Here is a 24,491-nt window from a genome sequence, read left to right on the forward strand (position 1 = left end):
ATAAACAGAGGCCTTTTCCTGAACATAACAAAGTCCTTCTATATACCTCTTTTTGTTGAGGTCCCCTTGGCGTCACTTTCCCCTCCACCTCCCACGGGTCTGAACGAAGTTTGGTATTTCTGCCAGTGTTTCACAAATAGGGAAAGGCTTGTAAGCAACGCTCCTCATCTCATACCAAAGCCTATTGCTGAGCTGCAATGCTGAATACGATGGTGCCATGCCAAACATTTCTCCGGTCCTTCTTTCCACCATTCTCCATCAATTGATCAGAAAAGAAAGTGCATTCAAAAGTGATCAAAGGAGAGGGAAAATGTTTGGTGAAATTTTCAAGGCTGGGGTGCAGGTTTTTTTGCTGGGCTTACTTTACTTTGAAGGTGGCCAAGGGGTGTTTGTGACTCTGGGTAGAAGCACCCTTGCAGGTTTAGTGGCATCAATGCGCTTCCACTGAATATGAGGAGACACCACACCTGGCAAACGCCGCCCCCTTTTACTCCAAAACTTTGGAAGTTGCAGCTCCAGCATGCTTTACCTTGAAGTCAGCTTCACACAGGCTTCAAAACGTGATTGGCCCCCAACCCCGTTGCCACTCCAATGAAAATGCTTTGCTGTTGGCTCAGTCTGACACGGCCCGTGGGCAGAGTCATTTCAAAAGGCTGCCAGAGAAAAGGGCCCAGCTGCTTTGAGAGCAACCAGTGTGTCTGCAGCCTGAGTGTCCTTTCTTTCATTCCACAAACCATCTCTCTGGCGGTCTGCCTGCTGCAGCCTTCCTGGGTGCCTCTTCATCCTGAAAGCCCCATCATGTCCTTGGGCTTTCCTGAAGTCCCAGGAAGGTGGGGAGGTGACCTATCACACCTGACAACTGTCCATCATTATTGTTTTTAAAGCGAAGTCTGTTTACTGTTGAAGACATCAGTGCAGAACTATTTTTGGGGGGGAAAAAAATGGCTTAACTTAAAAACCAAATCAGCAAGTGTTCCAATTGCAGGTGCATGATAGCCAGCCTTCCCCCCCCCGAGCCCCCCCCCACTTTTCCACACTTCAGTGAAAGCCCAAGGAGCACACAGCAACACCCTCCTATGAGGGGTTTTCAGTCAGGCAGCCGGGGGCGTGTGTGCTGGAGAAAGGGTTAATGGAAAGAAAAATGCACCCTCAGCCGCCTCACAGCACTAAGATAAGCTCAACCCCACCAAAATTATAAAGAGATTCTAAAGCACCCTGCAAATGAGACAAAAAAGAAGAAGCCTCTTTTGGGGGGGTCAAAAACATTTGAGAAATTTTGGAGGTCGGGTTTCAGCACAGCAATAGAATATGGCTCTAATCTCTTGGTCATAATAGTTTGCTCTGCAATGACATCTCCATAGATTTAAAAGCCAAGATAGTCAAGGGCATATTAGCAAAAAATAACCCTCTGGTGATGATTTACTCTCAGCGTTCACAGTAAACTTCAGCATCTACAGTGCATGAGATGTCCGGCTGGCATAGTGGTGCCGTCGGGGCAGGGCCATGGGGCATAGGTCCAGGGCCCTACTGTACAGAAGGAGCAGGAGGGCTAGCTTAGTGCATCGAGAAGGGAGTGACATGTTATGCATGTGTCCCTCCCAAGGTCGCGTGGGGGCCTATGAGATCATTAAGTCCAGATTCTATAATTGGCCTAACTGCACCACTCAGACTAGAATCAGGGAGACCTGGGTTCAAATCACAGGATGACCCTGGGCCAGTCTTTCCATCTCATCCTAACTGGGCGGTTGCGAGAATAAGATGGGGTTGGGGAAGCCGCATATGCCACCTTGATCTCCTTGGAAGAAAGGTGGGATATAAATGAAATGAATGAATGAATGGTACTTCAGTGCTCATGTGAATGCACTGGCATGTGCCAGAGACACAGAGCATACTCATATACACCCCACTCAGACATGCTTTGTCCACGGCCATCAAAGCTGCACAGCCCTCTCCCTGTAAACAGGGTTTTAAAAAGGCATCCTTTGCTGGTAGGCTCTGGGGGCAAGGGCAAAGGTCGTGGCGAGCGAGGCCTGAAGACAGCACCTTGCCCAGGGATGGGGGAGAAATTCGATTCAGTTCGCGTTTGAATCAAATCCGCATTTTCCAAAACAACATGAGAATTGAAACAGCCATCCTTCAAACGATGCGCTACAGTGCATTACAAAATTCTGCAATGCAGTTCACCAATCAATGTTTACAAAACTGCCCATTTTAGGGGAAAGTGCACGTAAAAAAGAATATATGAGTGAAAATAACATACAAAGAGGCATTATGTGATGAGAAATGGCTTGCAGATACACGTGCGTTAGTCAAAACTGCCTAAAAAGTGTTTATTTGGAGTTTGCACTACAATACTAGAGAATTTTCACGAGGATTTAAAAAAAAATTAAAAATTGCTGCAGAAATGTGGAGAACTGAATTTAAGATTAGAAAACTGTGAAACTGAGAGCACCAAAGGTGGCAGAACCTCCCATCCTTTCCGCCGGCTCCCATAAGCCTGCAGGCAGACTTCTTTGTTGAGGACACTCTAGCTCAGCATCTCCTGCAAGGGACTATGGGACCCTCCCAGCCCTGTGATTCAGACTGAAATGTGAGGCCTTTCAGCCTCTGTGTCACTCTTGCAAACACCAGCCACAAAGCTCTTGGTCAACTCTAGAGCATAGGACTGCCTTTTAATAATTAACGCAGCAATTTCTCAGCACAAGCCTTCCCGCCAGCTCTGTATGCACCCTCTTTCCGCCCACGGGTTCCATTCACACATTTCAGCTGAGCACTTGACATTTCACATTTTTGCATGATAAAATCAGCAACTGGAGTGCGGCGGGGTAAGCTGGAGAGGATGACGAAACAACCAGTACCTGATAAAAATAATTCTTTTCAGCCTTCCTACCACAAATATTTTAGCAGGGCTCAACCCCCAGCTCCACATTTTAGTGCATTTCGTTTCAAAGTGCTCCGGGCAAGCCCTACTACTGGGTGGGCAGTAGCCCCTGGTTGTTCCTCCTGAGCCCCCCAGCCATTTCCCTTTCTTGCCAGCCAAACAGCCCCTCTTGCTCCTGCCTCGGTGGATGCATGCAGGGGGCCCCATCTTGTCCTTGGCCATCAGGCAGCCAAAGGTCTTGGTCTGCTTCTGTCTGAGAAAGCTTCTTTCTGAGATTTTGGAAAGCTGCCACTGGATGGATGTCTGGTCTACCAACCCTGTAGCCTTCCGGTGCCTCCATCATTGTTGGGGAAGGTTGCTTCACCTTCTCTCTCTGTTCCCTGCCTGGGAGCTAATGGGAGCTTCCTCCCACCTCCCCCAATGCAAATAGCAGGCACAAGGGTCCCGATCCAGACTGGAACTGTTGCAAGGGTCAGAAGGTTAATGCCCCTGTCCTGGCCCCAATGCTAAGGTCCCAATGGGGATCAATGGGCCTGTACGTGCAATTTACTTTTTAAAAGCCACTCACACATTTGCTAATTGCATGAATGACAGCGTGGTCACTTTGGCCTTGATGGTTTGCTGTTCCTTAAACAAAACTGATAAGACTTTCTGAATACTGTACACTTTTGAATGCAGGAGTTGTGCAGTTGTTGTTGTTTTAGCACAAATAGACCTGATTTCAGTACCCATTTTCTGTATTTATATACAAAAATACTTGTAGACACAATTTCATTATAAATATCAGCGCTGTTTACAATATGTGTGTATACAAACATACACACAATTTTAAAAGCAGCAAACAGAACTTTACCCAAGCTTGCTCTAGATTCTTACAAGGGTTCCGTTAATCACTTTTAAAATATACACATAATTGTGATTAACAAAACAGATCTTTTTAGCAAAATGTTTCCATTTCTACCCTCATCAGCTGCTAGTGCTAACACACACACAAATGTCACAATACTGTTACCAAGGTGGCAGTTATAAAGCTTTGAAGGTGGAATGCTCAGAGGGACTTCCTTCGCAAAAGCTAAGCTGTGATGGTATGATGATATTGTCCTCCAGAATGAGATCGTGTGGTGCCAATGTGTCCAGGGTGCATAAAGTGGAGCAACCAGTTGCAGAACATTTTAACAGTGAAAACCACAGACTGTTAGACTCATCTATAACAGCTACAGACATCCCAACAGAACCAGCAACATTACCTAAGAGGGAGACTCCTGTACATAATCACAATTACATATATATATAATTATATATATAATAAGAATTTGCTTACAGGAATTTGGAATTGGGAAGGGCCACAGCTTAGTGGCAGAGCATCTGCTTTGCATGCAGAAGGCCCCACATTCAGTCTCTGGCATCTCCAGGTAAGGCTGGGATAGACCCCTGAGTTGCTGCCAGCCAGTGTAGACTGTATAGAGCCAGATGGACCAATGGCAGCTTCCTCTGTTCCTGAATATTATACGAATAAAAGTAATAGAAGTAGTAATAATAATTGGTTTTGAATTTTAAATTGGTGAGTCTTTTTGGAAATAGTTTACGTTCAAAAGATTGGATATTCATATTTTAATAGTAGTAACTATAATAATTATCTACATAAAATTCAGCAGAATCACCTGGTACAGAACTTCCTGGACTAAAATACATCTGATCCAGAATAAAATACATAAAACATACAAATGTTGCAAAATTCTTGCAAATTCTTTGCACCGTTTGCTGATTCTGCATTCAAGAATCACATTGTTGTCACTGCACAACTGAGGTTCCCTCTGTGCAGATTTTCTTTCTGCAACAAAGGCCTGAGCGTTCCATGATGTCCACTGGAAATCATAAGAAACCAGCATTAGAAACTTAACAAGCGCTGCACAGTTACCGGATCATCTCAAGTGCAGGCACATAGCAGCTTAAATACGAGGACTGGCAGCCCGCCATTTTCAGCTAGGAGAACAAGAGCCGCCTGGCGGACATCTGTTTCTTGCTTGGGTAACTGTCCCTCCCCAGGTCATCAGCTCGTGATGCATCAGTGATACTAGATGTGGAACATCTGCTGGTTGCTCATATAAACATATAAGCAAAGAAGGGCACTCAGAAAACAAAAGCCCTTGAACCCTTCGGCACCCCACACTTGAATGTGCTAGCATCAAGAGTAAGGGACAAGCAGGAGGTAAAATCTATGGATGTTTTGTAAGGAATAGCTGCTGCCAGTCTGTGCCAACAATATTCCCGTCATCTTCATTCAGGTGGTCTGCGGTGTGTCTGGTTTGCTCGGTTATTGTGACTTTTGTGCACACTTTTTTGACAAAATGAAAGCTAAGTGTCTGGGCCCGGTAGAAATGGGCCCTTCCGACCCATCTGTTGGCAGCTGCCCAGGCCATGTCATTAATAACTCCTGCAGTTCTCTCAGCGGTGGGAAGTGCAGGCAGGGGGAGCCCTGCACGCCACCCCATCGCAACACTGACCTCCCAAAAGTAATGGCACAGGCCTCCAGCTCCCTGCTGCCACCCCACACATTCTGAAGTCGGCTTGCAATGGGAACAGAGGCCCTAAGAAAAAGAGATATTTGGTCGCCACAGCAAGGCAACAGCATTGGGGGGGGCGGAAATAACAGGGTGTGAAATACGTTCCTCAGCTTGTAAAACACTCATTCCACAAGAGACCCTTTTTGTCAGCTATCACAGTCACATCAACCCTCTCCTACAACAAATTCAAGTTACTATACACAGTCTTTCCCAAGCTGTATCCTCACAACAACTTTGTGAGGAAGTTTAGGCTAAGAGAAAGTAGCAGGTCAAGGTGATCCGTGGTTGGGTGTGGATTCGAACTGAAGTCCCCGATCTTAAGTCTGATGCATGATCCACTAGCCTCTATTTGGGTCCTGGAAGTTAAATATACCCACTATATTTGGCCAGAGATTATTTCTTCTTGGGACAGATTCACTTGTGCTTTAGGATAGTTGCAGGAAGGAAAAAAGAAAGCTTTTGTGCAAAACAAACCAAAAAAGCAAGGTGTAGCAGGGGGAGAGACCCTAAAGATGCACTGAATGCAATATATCAAGACTTTCCTTCAAGGACACTTTATGTTAGATATAGGTTAGCTTTACTTGACTCAGCCTCTTCAAGGGAGAGCTAGAACAATTGTGTATGCTACTAGTTCTCTCTCTCTCTCTGTCACACACACACAGTGGCTTTTGTTTCAATCAGATGAAATGAGAAACCTGTTGATGTGTGTGTGTTGTTGCGTGAAACAACATACGTTACATTGGAGTTAAGTTGAGCAAGAAACATCACAGAGGCATTAGATCAGGTTAAGAGTCTTTACTACAAGACATTATGACTTAAGGCTTTAAGATTACATGTAGAGTTGCTCCCCCCCTAGGAGAGAAGTTCTCAGTTCAAAGACATGACACAGAAGACTCAGCTCAACACAGATAGCTGCTAGAACTCTCCCAGTCTGTCTTGATGCTACCATGGCAACGGCCTTGGCTGTCCATTCCCAGACTGGGCAAAGACATAACTCCTTCTAGCTACAGATTTCCAGACTTGCAGACTTGATGGAAAATAAACTCAGTGACAGTACAGTTCAATGGTCAACAAAACCAACATTTGGCAAAATATTCATTGCATTACAAATGTCTGCAACTTTCACACACGCACACCCCTCTCTTGTAACAACTCCATGGAGACGCTCCGGTTCAATTCTCAAGACAGCATGGCTATCCTTGAGGGGCGATGTCTTGATCCTGAGCAGCAGCGCCAACAGCAAATGAACCACCACTGCGCCTGTTCAGGCTATGGCTACAAGCAGGTGGCCCACCCAGACAAAGGGGAGGGATGTCCAAGCAAGAGGGAGGTTCCCAAATATGCTTGATCACCACCATCTCCCTTTTTAGAATTCGGACACCATCTAACTCCCCTGTCCACACAACATAAAACAAACGTACTTATTTCTGTGCAACGCACTTTCAAATCAAATGCAGCAGAGGTCACTTTTCCGCTGTAACAGAAACATAACTCAAGTTGCCAACAGACAACTTGGCCACAAAGACAGAACTACAGTTGCCTGCTAAAGAAATAAAAACAGGCAGAGAGTCCCGTTTATTCAGCTTCATTTCCTGAAAATATGTTGATAGTCTTCATGACCTAGAAGGGATGGGGAGGTGACAGGAAAGTACAGTCTCTTGGTGGAAAAAATGAACAGGTGATGTTTTCACTCTGGGTACAAAAAGGGGTCAAGGTCGACATCGAGGCTCTCTGATGTGTGCGATTCTTGTGGGAGGAAAAGGCCTGAAAGGTTGGAGCATGCCAATTCCTAGCAAAGACAAAGCAAACAGGCAGAGTCCGCTACATCCAGGGATGCTGGAGGAATTAGATCTTTGTGAATTCTATTTATTATTTATTTATTTAATTAATTTGTATCCCGCCCTTCCTCCCAGCAGGAGCCCAGGGCGGCAAACAAGGCACTAAAAACACTTTAAAGCTTCATAAAAACAAATCTTAAAATACATTAAGACAAAACAGCGTTAAAAACAGTTTAAAAACTTTTTAAAAGGTTAAAAACATGATTAAAAACATATTAAGCAAATCTGACACAGAGACAGACTGGGATAGCTCTCAACTTAAAAGGCTTGTTGAAAAAGAAAAGTTTTCAAAAGGCGCCGAAAAGATAGCAGAGATGGCGCCTGCCTAATATTCAAAGTGAAGCAGTTCTAATATGAATTGGCCTGATCCACACTCCCTGGGTTAACATGCAGCCAGAAGGTAGACAGCCACCAGCCAAATGTTCCAATTTGGATAGTTCTCTGCTCAAAATTTAGAAACGTGTATTTAAATTATTTCTAAATTGTATTTTCTCTCAAAATGTGCATTTCCAAACTTACTTTATTTCAAAATATGCATTTCTGTACAGATATATATATATTTTAAACCTGCAGATTAACGCGGATCAAAGCACATGTGGCATGGACTGGAAACCAGCTTATTGCTACTACAGCCTTTACTGGTATCTCTGGTCCAAACCTGAACTGCTTTTCCACCCCATCTTCCAATGAAGGTAGGTTTTCACCATAGATATGCCAAGGCCTAGAGCAAAACCAATCTGCACAGAGAACACAGCCAATGGGACCTTTTCCATTTTAATGGGATTTCAAACTGTGTGTCATTCTAGTCATTCTGTGCAAAGAACTTCCACCTTGAACTGCTGTTCCTGTTTGTCTATATCCTTCTTAATGGCTTCCAGTGCTCCAGATGAGGTCCAGTTATTGTGGTGTAAGATGGAACTGTTCATTCCCACAATGAGGAAATGCCGACAGCAGTTGTTGGATTCCAGCTGCCCTCAGCCCCAGCCAGCACAGCCAATGCTCAGGGACAATGGGAGCTGGGAGTCCAAGAAGATTCCTGGAGGGCCCCGACAGGTTCTCCAGCCCTGGCTGACAGCTACTGCTTTGTGGTGGTGGTTGTGGTTGACTTTGAGGGAGACAGCTCATTTGTGGGGATAACTTAGCTACCTAGTAAGCTGTTGCCCCTCGCCGGCAGCTTTGGCAATGTCAAGGTGTCTTAATTTACCAGCTTATTGTGAAATGGCAGGACAGCTGGCGAAAATGGTTGCATGCTACGTTTGGATCAAAACAGCTGGGCTTTCCACAACACCAGTGGCCAAAAGCATGAGATATAGTGTATCTGTTTTATCGTTTGAAGAGCAATAAGTGGTTATGATTATTATTATTGCACACCATCAGTTTGCACGACACTTTACAGAGTACAAGAGGGCAGGTCCCCGCCCTGAAGAGCTTACAATCTAAAAACTGTCACAATGGAAGCAACAGAGGAAAAAGGGGAGACAAAGGGCAAATGAGGAAACAATAATTATTTTCCTTTCTGTCAATTCTGCCCATTTCTGCAGTGAGGCTGGCCACATTTGCTGACTTACTGTGGCTTACCATGAACAAGCCGCATGCCTTATCACTCCCGCTTTGCTCTTTCCTGGGCATGAGCAAGAGAAACAAGCCACAATTCAGTTTAGTTTCTCACAATGTCCTGAGATCTTGACTTGCTGCTCCCAAGCAAGCCAAAGTTTCCAAGCTAACGGCAAATCACAATTTAGGTCTGGCTGGCAATCCTACCTTGTTTGGCAGTAACAAAGTAGGATTCTGGGTTCAGACTCCCCCATTTCTTTCTCCCACTTATACCAGGGGAAGAGGGACATGGAAGCAATCGGCCAGTATGTACTAGCATGCTGCTCATTCATGCTAAACCATGATAAGGCAGCAACCTTGCCTTATTGTGACGTTTGAATGCAACCATGGCCATTCAACCACGCACGTGGGCTTAGTTAAGCCTGCCTACTATTGCAATGCATTCTAAAGGGTGAGGACTGTTGCTGTCAGGCTGATAAGTGCATCCCTGACCCTTAAAGCACTGCACTAGCTGCCTCTCGGCTACTGGGCCCAAGTGAAGGTGTTGGCATTGGGGCCCAAGTACTCAAAGGTGCACATTTCCCCATATCTGTCAGCCTGTGCTTTGGATAGGTAGGGGAGGCCCTACTCGAGGCCCCATCAGGGGGTATGGCCTGCATTGCGCTGATCAGAGGAAAGGCCTTGTTGGCGGTTGCACCTTTGTTGTGGAATGCTCTCCCAGGGGGAGTCCGGTTCTTTCCCCCAGTGTCAGTGACATTTGTTTGTCCTGGCTCGTGGAACATAGAAATTGGAATCTCAACAGTCTCAGTATTATGACCTGCTGTATTAGGTTTTTAGTTTAGGAACACACTTTTAATATTTTTAATTATTGCTTTGTTATCATTATATTTTATTATGCTGTAAACCATCCTGGGCTTCTATGAGCAGAAGGGCAGTCTAAAAATGCCAGTAAATAACAGCAGAAAGAAAAAGCACAACAACTAAGCCTAAGAGTGCCTAACGGAAATGATCTGACATTTCTCACCTGCTGTGATGGTGTCTTTGTCCTTGGAGGCCAGCTCCTCCACTTCAGATCGCTTCCGGAGCTCAAACCTCCTGGAGAAACCTTCTCGAGCCTTCCAAAGGTCCTGGATCAGAAGTGGCTTCTCATTGTCCCGGAGGACTCTCAGCCCTTCCATCTGCCACTGCCGGTCCAAACCCCCAAATGTCCCAATGACATCACAGAGCACGTAGTGTCCGGCAACCACCTTGCTGAGCCCATACCGCTCCAGCGCCTCTTTCACCAGCTCTTGGGCACTGGAGCTGGCTGTGGCCAGGACGCTCTTGTAGTGGGCACCCGCACAGATGTGGCACCCAAATATTTTGAGCACCCCCGGGGCCGAGACCTGAGTGGAGAGCTCCGACGGGTCTTCCCTGCTCTCCACTGGGTAAGCAGCCACCGAGCTGCGGTCTTTGTAGCTCAGCGTCCGATACAAGACCTGCGAGAATATCCGACTCTGTCGCTTGAGCTTGTTCTTTGACGGCGGGGACATGGCCGAGGGCGACCTGTAGAACATAGCGCTGGAGGTGGTCATAGGTCACGCCTGGAGAGGTGAGAGAAAAGGAGTCAGCATGTTCAGAAGTGAAACAAACAGCTAGCATGTGGTCGCAGACCACCAAGAAATGAAAATACGGGTGGCTTCAGGATCCCAAACGTGGCCAGTGTCTCAGACACCAGTTGTGAACATTTTTTGGAACTGTGCAGAGAGGACTAGAGGGAGATGCTACGGAACCACCAGCTGGCACCCAAATATATTGTGCTGTGTGAAGGTTTCCTTTGGAAGAGAGTGGACTAGAGCCTTGTGGTGCATTTGTAATCTGTTCATCTACAAGTTAGCAAAAGTGCCCTTTGGTCAGACAGACGGGATTTGGGTCTCTGGGGGTGCACTCCTCTCTTTAGTGAAAGGAGGCCAGGGAAAGGCTTTTCCCCCAACAGGGGACACCAAACTGTGTGGAGAAGGGTGGATCGGAGGCGTTCGCATTCTCCTTCCCTCAGAGTAGACTAATGTGTCTGCTCACTGCATCCAGGGAGCTAAGCCATGTGTCAAGGACAACAGCGGTGGAGAGCTGTTGACAGATCTGCCGTGATGCAACTGCAAGTGGAAGCAAAGGGTTTCTCTACAGAGACATATTGCTTCCCCCTTCCCACTGGGGTTTCTGGTTTGTGGATTACCCTAGAGGACAGGAGGGCTAGGAACTGTTTCATATATAATTGGGACCTGTAACAACAAAATGTTGCAGCACGTCTACCCTCCTAACATAAATCTGTTCAGGATACCAGCCAGCAATTCTACCCAAGCAGGGCATTCCTTCTTTCTCATCCTGCCCCCCCCCCCAGTTTTTCTGTTATTCCTTCCCAAATGAAACCAGTTCTGTGGCTTTTGAGCATGCTCAGCCCTCACTGGGCTGTTTATGTTGATTGAGGGTTGTCTGTGTAGCTTTTCTTGTGCTTCCACCGAGTACTCTGTTATCTCAATGGCTTCTTTTTTGACTCCATTTCTGTCGGCACTCATAATCTTAGTTCACTGTTAGGAGGAGTGATGTACATTTGCAGCAGGTATCGTGGGAAATCCAGAATTCCCATTATCCAATAATAATAATAATAAATTTAATTTATGTGTCGCCTATCTGGCCAGTGGCCACTCTAGGCGACGTACATACAATAAATATAGCAAAATACAATACAAAAAATACAGTGTAATAGTATAGATTATAAAACAAACAATACATAATGGGAGGCATGTAAACAAAAAATATTAAGCCTCCCCAGAAATCCCAAAAGCCTGTTGAAAGAGCCAGGTCTTTAAGGCCTTGCGGAACATATTCACCACAGAGCTAGGCATTTCCTCACTGTCACAGATTTGGGGTGTGTGTGCCGAAGATCTTGTGGGAGGGAGTTCCAGAGGGTGGGGGCCGCCACTGAAAAGGCCCTCTCTCTAGTACCCGCCAATCTAGCTGCTTTCCAATATTGTTATTATATGTTTATTGATAACGTTCTTTTTATTTTGACTGTAAGCCCTTTTGGATTATTTCAAAGGAAAGCAGGATCTTTTTTAAAAACATGCAAGCAAGCAAATAAATGCATTGGCCATTCTGAAGGGTTCATGGGTGTACTTGTCACTTTATATAGAAGCAAGAACCTGGAAATGATTGCTCCCTTCCCCCCCCCATTTTTGTAAGGCTTAAATCAGAAAGGGCCAAACATAGCACATGTGTGTACCTCACAAAAGTGATGTGCTGCATATTTTATTTTGCAATTGCGTATTTCTTCTCAAATCCCCTTTTTTTGCACAAAAATCCCAGTCATTGAGCATTTGGATACTGCACGTGCACATGTGAAATCGTTCCTAAGCTTGTGCGGAAGAGAACCTAAAGAGATGAATAGAGGAATGAGAAGGTATCATTTGGCATAAGCAAGGCTGTGTGTACACGTAATTCCATGCAAGGTAGAATGTGGGCTGGGCACAGAATTCAGCATCCTGAGAACCTCAACTTGCTTTTTTGAAAAAACAAGTCCCTATGGATATGAAGATTTGCTTCAAAGTGTGAGAGATGCCTAGTGAAATCTTAAAAGCCAAAGCGGTTATAGAGGGGCGTCTGAAGCTGCTGAGTCAGACTATTGGTCCATCTAAGTCCTGTGCTGTCCACTCTGACTGGCAGCAGGTTTCCAACACCTCAGGCAAAGGTCCTGCTGGAGATACCAGAGCCTGAATTTGGGCCTTTCTGCATTCAAGACAGATGGTCCACCACAGAGCTAGGCATTTCCTCACTGTCACAGATTTGGGGTGTGTGTGTGTTTCATTTCAGCCTGGGAACAAGAACATTCCAGAATGCATCATGCAGGGGCATAAAGGACATCATCTCCCCAGACACAGCTGGGAGGTTAATGAAATCCGTGGAGTGTCAGCTCTCTGCCAGTGTTGGCTGCTTCATTGCAATCCTGCCTTGTTCAGAGCCACAGCTTATGGCGACGTGCAATTATGCCAAAATCTCTGCTTCTATTTTTACAGAAGGAGAGACACCCATTTCTATCCCTTGTGGTTGCAAAGTCAAATTCGAAAGGAGACTCATAAAGGAAATAAGAAAACTCAAGGGAAGCTGGCGAGGGGAAGGGAGTGTTAGGATTTCGATTGCTCCCCAAGCCGGCAGCCCTAGAGCTGCTTGTTCATCTTACGGCCAGTTCACACTTGTGAATTACTTGACACGTGACATGCAGGCTGGACGCTGAGCCTGTGAGCCATCCCCATGGCAAGGCATCCTCTTTGAGGTGACGCAAGATGAAGTGGCTGCTCAGTCTGTCATGGTTCCATCTGGCTCCCATGGCAGCTCACTCATACACCATGCTATTTGATGTAGTTAGGACCAGCTCCAGGGGTTGGTGTGGATGGGCTCCTGCTGTGGCTCATATTGTGCAAGGGGCCTCAAAGCGTCAGGGCTGGGCCGTGGGCAGCAATCCATGTGAGCCAGGAACCAGAAGTCATGGAACACACCAGTAGCCAGAACCAAAGGAGAAAGCAAGTCAGGAAAACAACCAAGACTACAGAAACCCCGGAATAAGCTCAGGAAGATGGGATGGCTCAAGCAAGTCTCCACTGGAACAGGAGGCCCCCACATACTCCTTCCTGTCCAGAAGGGTGCAGTCCTCACCTGGATGGGTGGGGCCAGTCTAGGGCCTGTAGGGTCCCACCTGCCACATGCAGGCAGATGCACCCAAACTGGAACAGGTTCAGAGGAGGGCAACAAGGATGATCAGGGGACTAGAAACCAAGCTCTATGAGGAGAGACTGAAAGAACTGGGGATGTTTAGCCTGGAGAAGAGAAGACTGAGGGGAGATGTGATAGCACTCCTCAAGTACATGAAAGGTTGTCACACAGAGGAGGGCCGGGATCTCTTCTCGATCGTCCCAGAGTGCAGGACACAGAATAATGGGCTCAGGTTGCAGGAAGCAACTGGACATCAGGAAAGATTTCGACTGAACATCAGGAAAAACTTCCTAACTGTTAGAGCCATACGACAATAGAACCAATTACCTAGAGAGGTCGTGGGCTCTCCGACACAGGAGGCATTCAAGAGGCAGCTGGACAGCCATCTGTCGAGAATGCTTTGATTTGGATTCCTGCATTGAGCAGGGGGTTGGACTTGATGGCCTTATAGGCCCCTTCCAACTCTGCTATTCTATGATGCTATGACCTGTCAGCGTCAGGGCCCCAGAGCCCCCAGGCCCTGCTCTGTCTCCTCTCCCTTGTGGCTGGTGTCTGTCTTTTCGCCCACAGAGGCTGACCGAGGGAGCAGCAAGGGCTGCAAAGTGAAGGCACAGCAGAGGCTGACCCCTGGTGACACACCAGCTCCCCTCACTGGAAAGGCTGCAGCATTTGCAGCTTTTTAGCTTTGAGAAAAGGCAAGTAGGAGGTGAGCAGGGGTGTAGTCATCTGGGGTCTCGGGGTGTGTGTCTTAGACCCCTTACTTTTTTGAGAGCAGGATCCCAGCAGGGTCCCACAAGCCAATCTGCACGAAAGGGCAGCCACTGAGAAGAGTCTTCTAACATGCTTCCTTGTCCTTTTCTTTTGACTGGAGCCAATCAGAGTGAAAGGAGGTGAGTCAGCCACTGAGAAGACTCTTCTCAGTAGCTAACACTCTTCCTTGTCATGCTCATTGGCTCCTAGGGATGTCTGTTGTTGTGGGAGCAGGTTGAGCATGTCATTCTCAACCCTCCAGCAAATAGAGGGGAAGGGAGGAGGCATGACTGTGACCAATATGAAAGGACCCTGCACATCTGAATTTGCCACTACAGTACTGAAGTTGACATCACACAAGTATATACAATTATGCATGGCATGGAGAAAGTGGATAGAGAAAAGTGTTTCTCCCTCTCTGATAACACTGGGCTCCTGCTGGTAGGAAGGGCAGGATATAAATCAAAGAAGAAGAAGAAGAAGAAGAAGAAGAAGAAGAAGAAGAAGAAGAAGAAGAAGAAGAAGAAGAACACTAGAACTGGGGGAAATCCAATGAAGATTCAGGACAGACAAAGGAAAGGACTTCTCCACACAGCACATAATTAAGCAAAGGGGCACTGATGGCCACCAACTTGGACAGCTTTAAAGGAGGGTTAGACAAATCCAGGGAGGATAAGGCTACTCAGCCACTCTCGGAGGCAGGACGCCTCTGCACACCAGCTGCTGAAATTTACAAGTGGGGACTGTTGCTCAGGTCTGCTTGTGGGCTGTACTGAGCTGCCTCCAATCATAGCAGCAAAAACTGAGCTAGCTGACCAAATGGTCTGACTCAGGGTAAGGCAGCTTTGCATGTTCCAGATTTACTTGTGAAATTAGGGTGTGTGTGTCAGACAACCCCTCTTATGTGATCAAAGGAGGCGTGAAGGGACCATGCCCTACCCTGATGCCCCAGCAGCTAAGCTGTCCACCATCCACACATTCAGGGTCTGTTTACTTTCTGGCATGCAGGCATTGGCGGGATGTGTGATGGGGTTAGACCCCGTGACCCTCTCACGTGTTCTCTGAATGCATGAAGACTGTTGTCTGAAGTCCCCAATACGCTGAACTTAAAATATAGAATTGTGTCCTGAACATGCACCCCAACATTCATTCTGCTTTCTTAGTCTTCAGCAGAACAATCACACTGCAGTGTTGGTGGTGCGCTCTGTTTTGGTGGTGGTGGTGTTATTTTCCATCTTTCTTGGGCCAGCTTTGAAACTCATATTCTCTGTGTAACTTCAGAAGAGTAAGTTCTGCGTGCCAGACGGGATTATCAATTACACAAGCAGCCACGTCTCTTGCAGCTCTTTCAGAGCCAAGGGCAGAGGGGTGGGATCAGCATTTCGGGACAGTTTTATGAATCAGTGTATAGTATGCAATCCATCTGGGACTTCCATGAAATGATTTCCTTCTGTTAGGAATGCTTCGCCCAGCCAAGCAGAATATCGCTAGGGCGGTTGGGAGAGAAACAGCAACTTTCAATATCCAATGGCAGCAATTCCTTTTCTCCTTCATGCTGGATACAAGCTGTGACATTACTCTCCAATACCTAACAAAGAAGAATAGGTGTTGGCGGGTGTAGAACAGGTTCACAGAATAGGACTGAGCAAGCCCAAAAAACGAGCTGTTTTCATGAGGTCTAGCAACATGCTAGGTGCTGTACAAAAATAAGAACAGCAACAACTGGCTGGCCCTGTAGGCCAGGGGCAAGGAGACACCAGGAGGAAGGGAAAGGATCGTCTCACCAACCTTTACAACAATCCTGCAAAGTAAGTCAGCCCTGTTATTCCTCCGTTGCAGACATGAGGAGCTGAGGATGAGGCTGGCATAAAGCTGTTTAGTGAGTTAACAGGAGAGTCAAGATTTGAACTGAAATCCTAATAACATCTAATAAACATGTGACTGTCTGGTTCCCACTCAGCCTCTTAGCCACAATGCAACCCTCGCTTTCCATGCAGGGTTTGCCTTTGCATCAGTCACTGATCAATATAAACACAATTAAACCGATTTATGTCTTCACACATTTGGGAGGGGGGACTGGCTTCTTTTATGGAGCACAGAGCTCAGCCCTCACTGGCCAGCCAGCCTAATGAGACAGGGGTGGCCAGTCAGCTTGTTCAGGTGGGGCAGCATCCATTCAGAGTCCAGGTGTCTGAGGGGCTCATCTGCTGGGGCAAACAGTAGGCCTCTCCCCCAGAGAGCACACCGCTCTCGCCTCTCAGCATGTCCACAATTTGTAACCCCCTCACACCCCAAAAGAGAAATCACACCAAATCCAGGGCTTGAATGGGAAGAGACACAAAGGTCATCTAGCCCAACCCCCTGCCAAGGCAGAAAAACCCACTGCTACGCCATCCCTAATAAGGGCCATGGAGCCTCTGCTTAAAAGCCACCAGTGAAGGAGAGTCCCTCACCTCCCAAAAGGGTGGCCATGAGTCCTACTTTGCAGAGGACAATCCTCTATTTGAAGGAGGCCTCTACCTGAAGGGCTGTCCAGTTTTAAAGATGAAGAACCATCTGCCCATTTCGCTTTTTACTTTTGTGAGCATGTAGGGGCACTTTGTCCCCTGAAATTTTGCTGGCCCTGGGAACTTGCAGAGTTAATTTCCCTCCCGTGGTTGTCAGGGGAAAGGGGGGAGGGTAAAAAGCAGGCAGGGCTTTGGATGTGGCAGAATCGCCACATCCCTCCGTCAATAGCTTTGCCCAAACCATGAAGCCAGCCATTGCTCACCTGCTGCCAGGTGTTTTGGACTGCACCTTCCTGCAGCCCCAGCTGGGATGGCTGGCTCAAGCAGGGGCTGCAGAGAGTGGCAGAGCAAAAGGTCTGGCAGGCACCAGGTTGGGGAAAGCTGCCCGTAAATCTCCTAGAAAAGGCTGCGTGGCTTGTTTAAACCCTTTTCAATTACTCTGGACATTTGTGCTGGCTCTCTCGGTTTATTTACTTCCGGTTTGCCCTCCTACTGTCGATTCTGTTATTTTTGTTTTGTTATCACTGATGATATTATTTATATTGCCAATCCAATCCACCTCACCCCCACCCCAGGTCAAATGTGTGACGATGGTGCGGGCTATACAAGCAAAGAGATGTGATGGGTTTGTTTTTACACTTTTGGAATAGATTGGGCCATTCCCGTGTCGTCCCCTCAGATCTCCTCTTTTCCCACCGCATATTGCGGGGGAGAGAAATGAAAATTTGGCCGTCTTAATGTAGCAGAAAGACACACAGAGAAGATCATGAGGAGGGGAGGGGAGGAGCAGCAGTTCTGTCACATCAGCGTGGAAAAGATTATAATGGCAAAACTGCAGAGGAAATGGGGGAAAATGTGGATCCAAAGCAAAGCCTCGCTTTAAGCAGTTCAGTGTACACGCCCTGCTTTTCGCCTGATCCAAGCTGGGCATTTCAAGGCCGCACAAGAACCCAGCACAAGCACTTTGCTCCAGTCACATGGCCACAAAGACCCTCCCTGCCGCCTGCCGCCCTGGGTCTCCTTCAGGCCACCACCTCCCTGATCATGTAGGCTGGATATACGTGGCATGTTGTAGAACTGAAAAGGCCTGGGCTGTAACGAGCAACGCGATGAGCGTCCTGCAGGCTGGTGCAGATTCGAGCCAAGGGTGGTGCACATGGAAAGTTGAGCAAGGCGAGGAGGGTTCAGCAGCTGCTTTCACAGTGAGATACCTAATGGAAATTTCTTGGGCCTGTTTCAGTGAACGGCTCCTCTAAAACTGCCAGCGGAGTGCGAGGTGCTGAATGCATTAAATGAGTGGTTAGTTCAAAGACAAGAACATGAAAAAAGCAATCATGAATAGCCTCTACAAGTCTCAGCTGCTCAGAACATTTCAGCGAGGGCTGGCTTCCATTAGAGATGCAAAGTTTCACTGGGAGTCGAATCCACTAAACATTGCCAGAGTCTGTGTTTAATTGGCCAGGGCACACTTTAAGGTGGGTGGTTTTGCACATGTTGTTGGCCTTCAACTCCCATCAGCCTTGACCCTTGGCCATGCTGGAGAGGGAGTCCAAGAGGATCTGAAAGGCCACAGAAAGTTCTCCCTCCCTGTCCAAGCTGGTCCTTCTGTTTCTGAAGGAGCTTGGCCTTTCTCAGTCCAGGACCTCACCATGACACAGTCCCCAAAGTCAAGGGGTGTGTGGGTGTCCCTGAGCATATACAGAGTGCTTTCCCCTCCTCACCAAGAACCACAGCCTCCTCCAACACAACCCAGAATGAAGGTGCAAGGCGTCTGCGAAGAGCATGTGCTCTGAGAAAAGACTCAGCCTAAGCACTTTTTAATTAATTAATTTATTTATTATTTGATTCATATCCCGCTCTTCCTCCCAGCAGGAGCCCAGGGCGGCAACTTTCCTACTTTTAGAAAGTAAACACTGGCTGTGCTCCCTCGACAGCCTCCTGAGAATGGAAAAACCTATTTGGAAATGTTTTCACAGTGTATAGCTGTGGTGGTACATCTTTGAGCGTATTGGCCAAAGCAGGGAGAGTCCAACTCCCAGCAGCCCAAACAAGGAAGCCAGCATGGCTAAACTGGTCAGGAATGACGAGAGACAGAGCCCAACACCCTCTGGGGCTCTCCACAGATTGCCGTTCCCTAACTGAAAGTATTCTGATTTTGGTGCATTATTGTACCAGTGAATGAAAAATAAAATACTAGCGAGGAGCTTGTATTCTAATTTTAATAGTAGCACCGGCATTAGAAATTTAGCTGGTGAAGCTTTTCCGGCATAAAGTGATGGAGAAATCTTCATCAGCTTCACTTCTGCAAACCAGGCTGCTGTTAAAGGCACAGAAGCAGGGCCAGTAGAACGAGAAAGAAAAAGTTGGCAACCCTAGGCCAGCCCTACTGGCAGGAAATGCATCCAATCTTATGCATCCCATAAACCAGGCCGCAAAAATCCAGTCACCTGCAAGCCTTAAAACCGGATGCAGGTGCCTAGAAATATACTCCAAATGCATTCTTTTCTTTTTCCTAATACAGGGCTGATTCCTGAAATACCACATCGGCGCCTACAAAATCCCCACCACTGTGTAGGACTTGTCAATGCTTTCGCAGAGCAGGTGCAAGCGGGAAGAGGAGCAATGCGGTTTTGCTCTCAAGAGACAACATGGTGTGTGGCATTTGCTTGTGTTCCGGCTCTTCTGGGCTGCCTAATGAAGGTTTTATTATAGCAATAACGTCTTTGTAGTAATTGGCTGATTACACAGAGCTCTGGGAATGGATGCTCCCACAGCAACTAAGTATCTGCCTTCTCTGCCGGATTTACCAAAGAGACAACATGTACTAGAAGATAGAGCCCTACAATGACAACAAAACATATTGCAAACATTTCCCAGGGAAATCCAGACCATCTCAGAAGAGCAAACTCCCCAAAGGTGAAAACAAAGTTATTGGGTCCCATTTTCCCGCAGTCCTCACTTCCCTCACACAAAACCATCTTTACTTCGGGAAGGCCTCGGAAAGGCCTCGGAAAGTCAAACAACGAAAGAACAGAAAGATCCTTGTGGTAACTGGAGGCTTCTTGTGCCTGAGTCGAGCAGAAATCCAGCAGATGAAGTAGAGGCACCGTGACAGGTAAAACTTCACCTGTTGATTCTCTGCCTTGTTGTGGTACAAAAGCCCTGGCCAACCTTTTTTAAGAAGTGGACAGCTTGCCTTTTGAGAATGGAGGGGGTGCATGGACTTTAACCCCCCCCCCCATCTTTCATTATCTCCTTGATCTAGGCCCTTTACACGCCACAAAAAGTGCTTTGGGGGGGAAATTCAGCCCACGAGAGTCAAGTTGGCCACCGCTGCCCTATAGGCCATTGTTTAGATCCCACAAACAGCAGAAAGCCCCTTCCTCACGAGCTGGCCCCCTGAGGGGGAGAGCAGGCCGCCTTCTGCAGCTAGGCCCGCTTTGGTCACCAATGGCAACCAGACAAGCCTCAACGCACTCGCTGGCTATTTTTCCTGGCTCCACTTTCAGTGGGCACGGAAAGTAAAGGCGGCTGCCTCCCGTGCTCCTGTCACAACATCTTGTTGTGTCCGTGCGTCTGTGGGTGTTGTGTGAGGGGAGGAAAGAAATCTACTTTGTGTGGTTTATTTCCCTTTTCTCCCTCTGGGTCCGGGTCCCACTCCCTGTTTTGCTCCGCTGCTGAGAAGCTACAACTGCCCCTTGGTGTGTCAAGGGTGTTTGCTGCCTTCGACCCATGGCTCTGCCTCAGCTCCTCTCCTTGCGTTCCGCATGGCAGGTCTTGGTACCCCGAGATCCACCAGCCTCTCGCTCGCTTGCTCTCCCGTCGTTCCTGGGCCTGCATGGGGGGCAGAACCCCCCACCAGCCAGTGGGGGGTTCTGCCCCCCATATCTGTCTCTGCCTCTCCCACCTGTGGGGCTTTTATGCTGGCATCTGTGTGAGGTCACACTGGGTGGTTTCAGACAAGGGTCTTCCTCAACACACAAGCCCTCCTCCAGCATGAACCTTGCACTTAAGTAACCCTGCCCCTTTGCATCTGCGCGGACGGAACAAATGGAATCCTGACCGCCTTGGGTTCAGGAAGACATGGAAGCCTGTATACGCTCAGGCTCCTGATGTTTGTACGGTATGCATGGAGGCCGGGAGGAGCTATTCAGCACAGCTCCACTCCCCATTTGCATGCTCTGAAGAGGTCTACTCAGACTTATGCTACTTATTCTAGATGGCTTTGCTATTTCCGCATGCCATCACGCTTTATCAACTACATATGGGAAACTATACAGAACAGGAACAGAGGAAGCCACAATCTACAAGGTCAGACTATTTGTACATCTGGCCCAGTAGATGGAGATGCCAGGGACCGAACCTTGGACCTTTTGCATGCAAAGCATGTCCTGCTGTACCACTGAACCGTGGTCATTCCCCAAAGGCTAATGATGCACGACTCCCTACGTGAACATCATCACACCTCTCTGGGGAAGGCTTTGTGCGGGAGTGATTTTGCCACAGGCCCATCCCACACGATTTCCAGCATAAAAGATTAGCAGGGAGAATTCTGGGAGGAAAGGCGGGATGTAATAATAATAATAATAATAATAATTTTAAAAGGAAGAAGTCATGGCAAAGCGGCAACTGCATCAATCCTAAAACATGAGAATGTGCCTTGAGTCGCTCACTGCACAACAGGGTTCACATGTGGAAGGAAGGTGCAACACACACAGCCCCTTTCAGACAACACAATTCTGCCTGGATCAGTCTCCTTGGCAAGTGACTACAAATGGCAACTGGGAGGAAGGGCGGGACATAAATTTTATAATAATAATAATAATAATAATAATAATAATAATAATAATGCATCTGCGTTCCCCAACCTGGTGCTCTCCATACACACAGTGTATACACACAGTGCATTTAAAGCACATCGAAAGAACATTCCCCCGAAAGAATCCTAGGAACTATAGTTTGTTAAGGGTGCTGGGAATTGTAGCTCTGTGAGGGGTAAACTACACTCCCCAGGATTCTTGTGGGGGGAGGATGTGCTTTTGATGTATGGTGTGTATGCATCAGCCCCGGCATCAGATGGCTGTGCTGGCTGGTGCTGATGGGAGTTGAAGCCCAAACACCTGGAGGGCACCAGGATGGGGAAGGCTGCAACAGATAGAAACACCAGCCATTTGAACCGCCACCATGCACATCTGAGTATGCCTCAAGTGGTGTTGAACATAGGCAGGAACATGCACAAAAGAGAATGTGAGCTCCAGAAAAACAGTTCCAACTTTCCCACATTGTGAGCGGAGTCCAGATACATTATGCCATGGGTTCCACGGGGACCCTTCATCCACTTTCATCCCCGGCACCCATATCTATTCCAGGGTCTGTCTCTCTGTCCTCGGGGCTGTGTGCGTGTGTGTCTATTAAGCATCCAGAGTCATGAAAGTCAGCTGCACTGTCCAACTGAGCTGCTCAGTCAAAAAGGTGTTTGTATTAGCCACTTCATTAACCCGGGATAACTACCGGCTTCCAACTCCAGCCCACAAACCCTGCACTTCATGGCAGTCGTGTAGTGGCCAATTCAGATGTGCAGGGTCCCTCCATGATAGTCACACCACACCCCCTCACAGCCTCACCCCCTTTCCCTCACCTCCCTTGCTCTCCATGCCCTCTCTGAGTCCACACTCCACTAGTCATGCCTAACAGCCAATCAGCATAAAAGGGGGGGGGCGCTGTGTGTTAGCTACTGAGAAGAGTCTTCTCAGTGGCTGACTCCCCTCCTTCCCCTCTGAATGGCTCCCATCAGCACAAAAGGACACTGAGCCACTCTGCTCAGTGGCTAACACGCTCCCCTCTCGTGCTGAGTGGCTCATACATAGGGACCTGCCTGGGCCACTGCTCCCAAAAAGGTAAGGGGTCTATGATGCCCTCCCACACGACCCAGGATGACTACACCCCTGGCTGTGAGCAACTGTGGCGGGGGAAGACCTCTGTCCTGCCCCTCTTCAACCGCTTGGGAGTGTGTTCCGGAGGAGCTAATCCTCTTAAAATGGGTGCCAAGCGAAATCAAGGGCAGGGCAGGCAGGGCAGGGCAGGGCAGGGCAGGCAGGGCAGGGCAGGGCTCCCCCACCACCACCCCCGCAGTTTCTCGCAGGTCTCCCTTGCTGTGCATCCCGGCGCAGTTTCTGCCTGCCTGTGTTGGCGGTTTCCTGCTAGCTCCGCCTCCACCTCAACCTGTCCCAGGTGGGAGAAGCTACTTTGCAGCCTGTATGCCGCTGTCTGCTCCCTGCAGAGCGGACTCGTCCCAAGTGGCTTGGCGGCCATCCCTCTCCTCCATTGGGGAGGGCCGCCTTCGCCACCCCCTCGCTGCTTTTCCTCTCTTTCTTTCCCCAAACTGTGCTCAGGCAAACACGCACACACACACACACACTACTTTGAAGGTGGGGGGGACACTTTGCTAGCTCCGTTCCGACCCCCGCCCCGGTCGCCTGCGAATCCGGATTCCAAAGTGGACCGAGTGAGGCACTCACCTTCCCCGGGGCTTGTCCTGCAGCACCCGGGGCATCGTCAGCGCCTTGCGCCCTTGCAACGACTCTCCCGGCAAGCTGAAGGCGGAGCGGGAGCAGGCGGCGAGCCCAGCCGACTCTGTCGCCCTCCCTCTCCGGCACATCTCGGCTGCCGGGGCGGAGATGTTTCAGGCGCGGAGGCGGGAGCGAAGGAGCTCCAGGGCACCACCTCGTGGCGAATGGGCCCTAAAACCCGCACATACACCCCCCAAAAAAGCGTTGCCTATGCAGAATAGCTCTTGTCGGGCGGCTTCACACGTTACGTAGCAGCCTATGCGTGTTGGCGCACATATCCACACGCAGACAGGCGGGTTTCCTTTAAGTCGTCCAAGCCTACTTCGTGCATGCGTGCACATCGCTGGATTGCTTTGCCCCCTACTTTTTATGATGTTTTTAAAGTTTTTTTTTAAAGGGTGTTTTAAAAAATGTTTTGTTTTGATATATTTTAAAGTTTGTTTTTATGATGTTTTAGAGTGTTTTTAGTGCTTTTGTTTGCTGCCCTGGGCTCCTGCTGGGAGGAAGGGCGGGATATAAATTTAATAAATGAATGAATAAATTATTTGTCTGAAGATAGAAACTTTCGGTCTTTCTCTGTCCTGCTCACACGTCCAAGCTGCCACTGGATGTTGCTGCAATGCATGGACATGCAAGATGTGAACCAGCTCCCAGTTGGGGACCTTTCCCTGCCCCCAGAGAAGGCTTCTCCATCTCACCTGCAGGACCTGAGCAGACTGGCTGCTGAACCTGCCTCCAAACATGGCCAGGGGACTACGGCCTCCCCTGCACCTGAAGGTAGCCAGCAAATTAACAGATGGGAGGGAGGCTAAATGGGTGCGGCTAAGGAGGAAGAGGTGAACGTACAGCAGGCTGTTTTTCTCGCTTGCAGCAGTGGGATTAAAGATGCGCGTCTCCAATTCCTGCTGGGTGTGTGCCTGAGGACAACGGGGGCTGCTCCAAAGGGAGTGGGTGGCCTCCAACTGACTGTCCCTTAGTTCCTAAATGTAAATGTACTGCCTTCAAATCGATTCCGACTGATGGCGACACTATGAATGGGCTTGTCGTGAGGCTGAGGGGCAGTGACTGGCCCAAGGTCACCCAGT

The 24,491-nt window shown here is 48.2% G+C and overlaps 1 protein-coding gene across 7 annotated transcripts in view; it reads right to left on the bottom strand.

Moving 5' to 3' along the window:
• Positions 1 to 24,152, bottom strand: part of RADIL (Rap associating with DIL domain) — a 60,120-nt gene extending 35,968 nt beyond the window's left edge. Inside the window, exons 1-4 of one of the 7 annotated variants that reach the window (XM_061599656.1) lie at positions 23,356 to 23,636; positions 15,270 to 15,918; positions 12,097 to 12,245; positions 9,862 to 10,420 (exon numbers count right to left, since the gene is read on the bottom strand). In XM_061599656.1, the coding sequence (XP_061455640.1) occupies positions 9,862 to 10,411 (550 nt within the window). In that variant the 5' untranslated portion in view covers positions 10,412 to 10,420; positions 12,097 to 12,245; positions 15,270 to 15,918; positions 23,356 to 23,636. Of the gene's footprint in view, positions 1 to 4,202; positions 4,278 to 9,861; positions 10,421 to 12,096; positions 13,125 to 15,269; positions 15,919 to 23,355; positions 23,637 to 24,104 lie in introns of those variants that run through there. The other 6 variants (XM_061599657.1, XM_061599659.1, XM_061599655.1 and 3 more) reach the window with 6 other exon arrangements.
• Positions 24,153 to 24,491: the final 339 nt, after the last annotated feature.

Source organism: Rhineura floridana, chromosome 17 (assembly GCF_030035675.1).
Source record: "Rhineura floridana isolate rRhiFlo1 chromosome 17, rRhiFlo1.hap2, whole genome shotgun sequence".
NCBI lineage: Eukaryota > Metazoa > Chordata > Lepidosauria > Squamata > Rhineuridae > Rhineura > Rhineura floridana.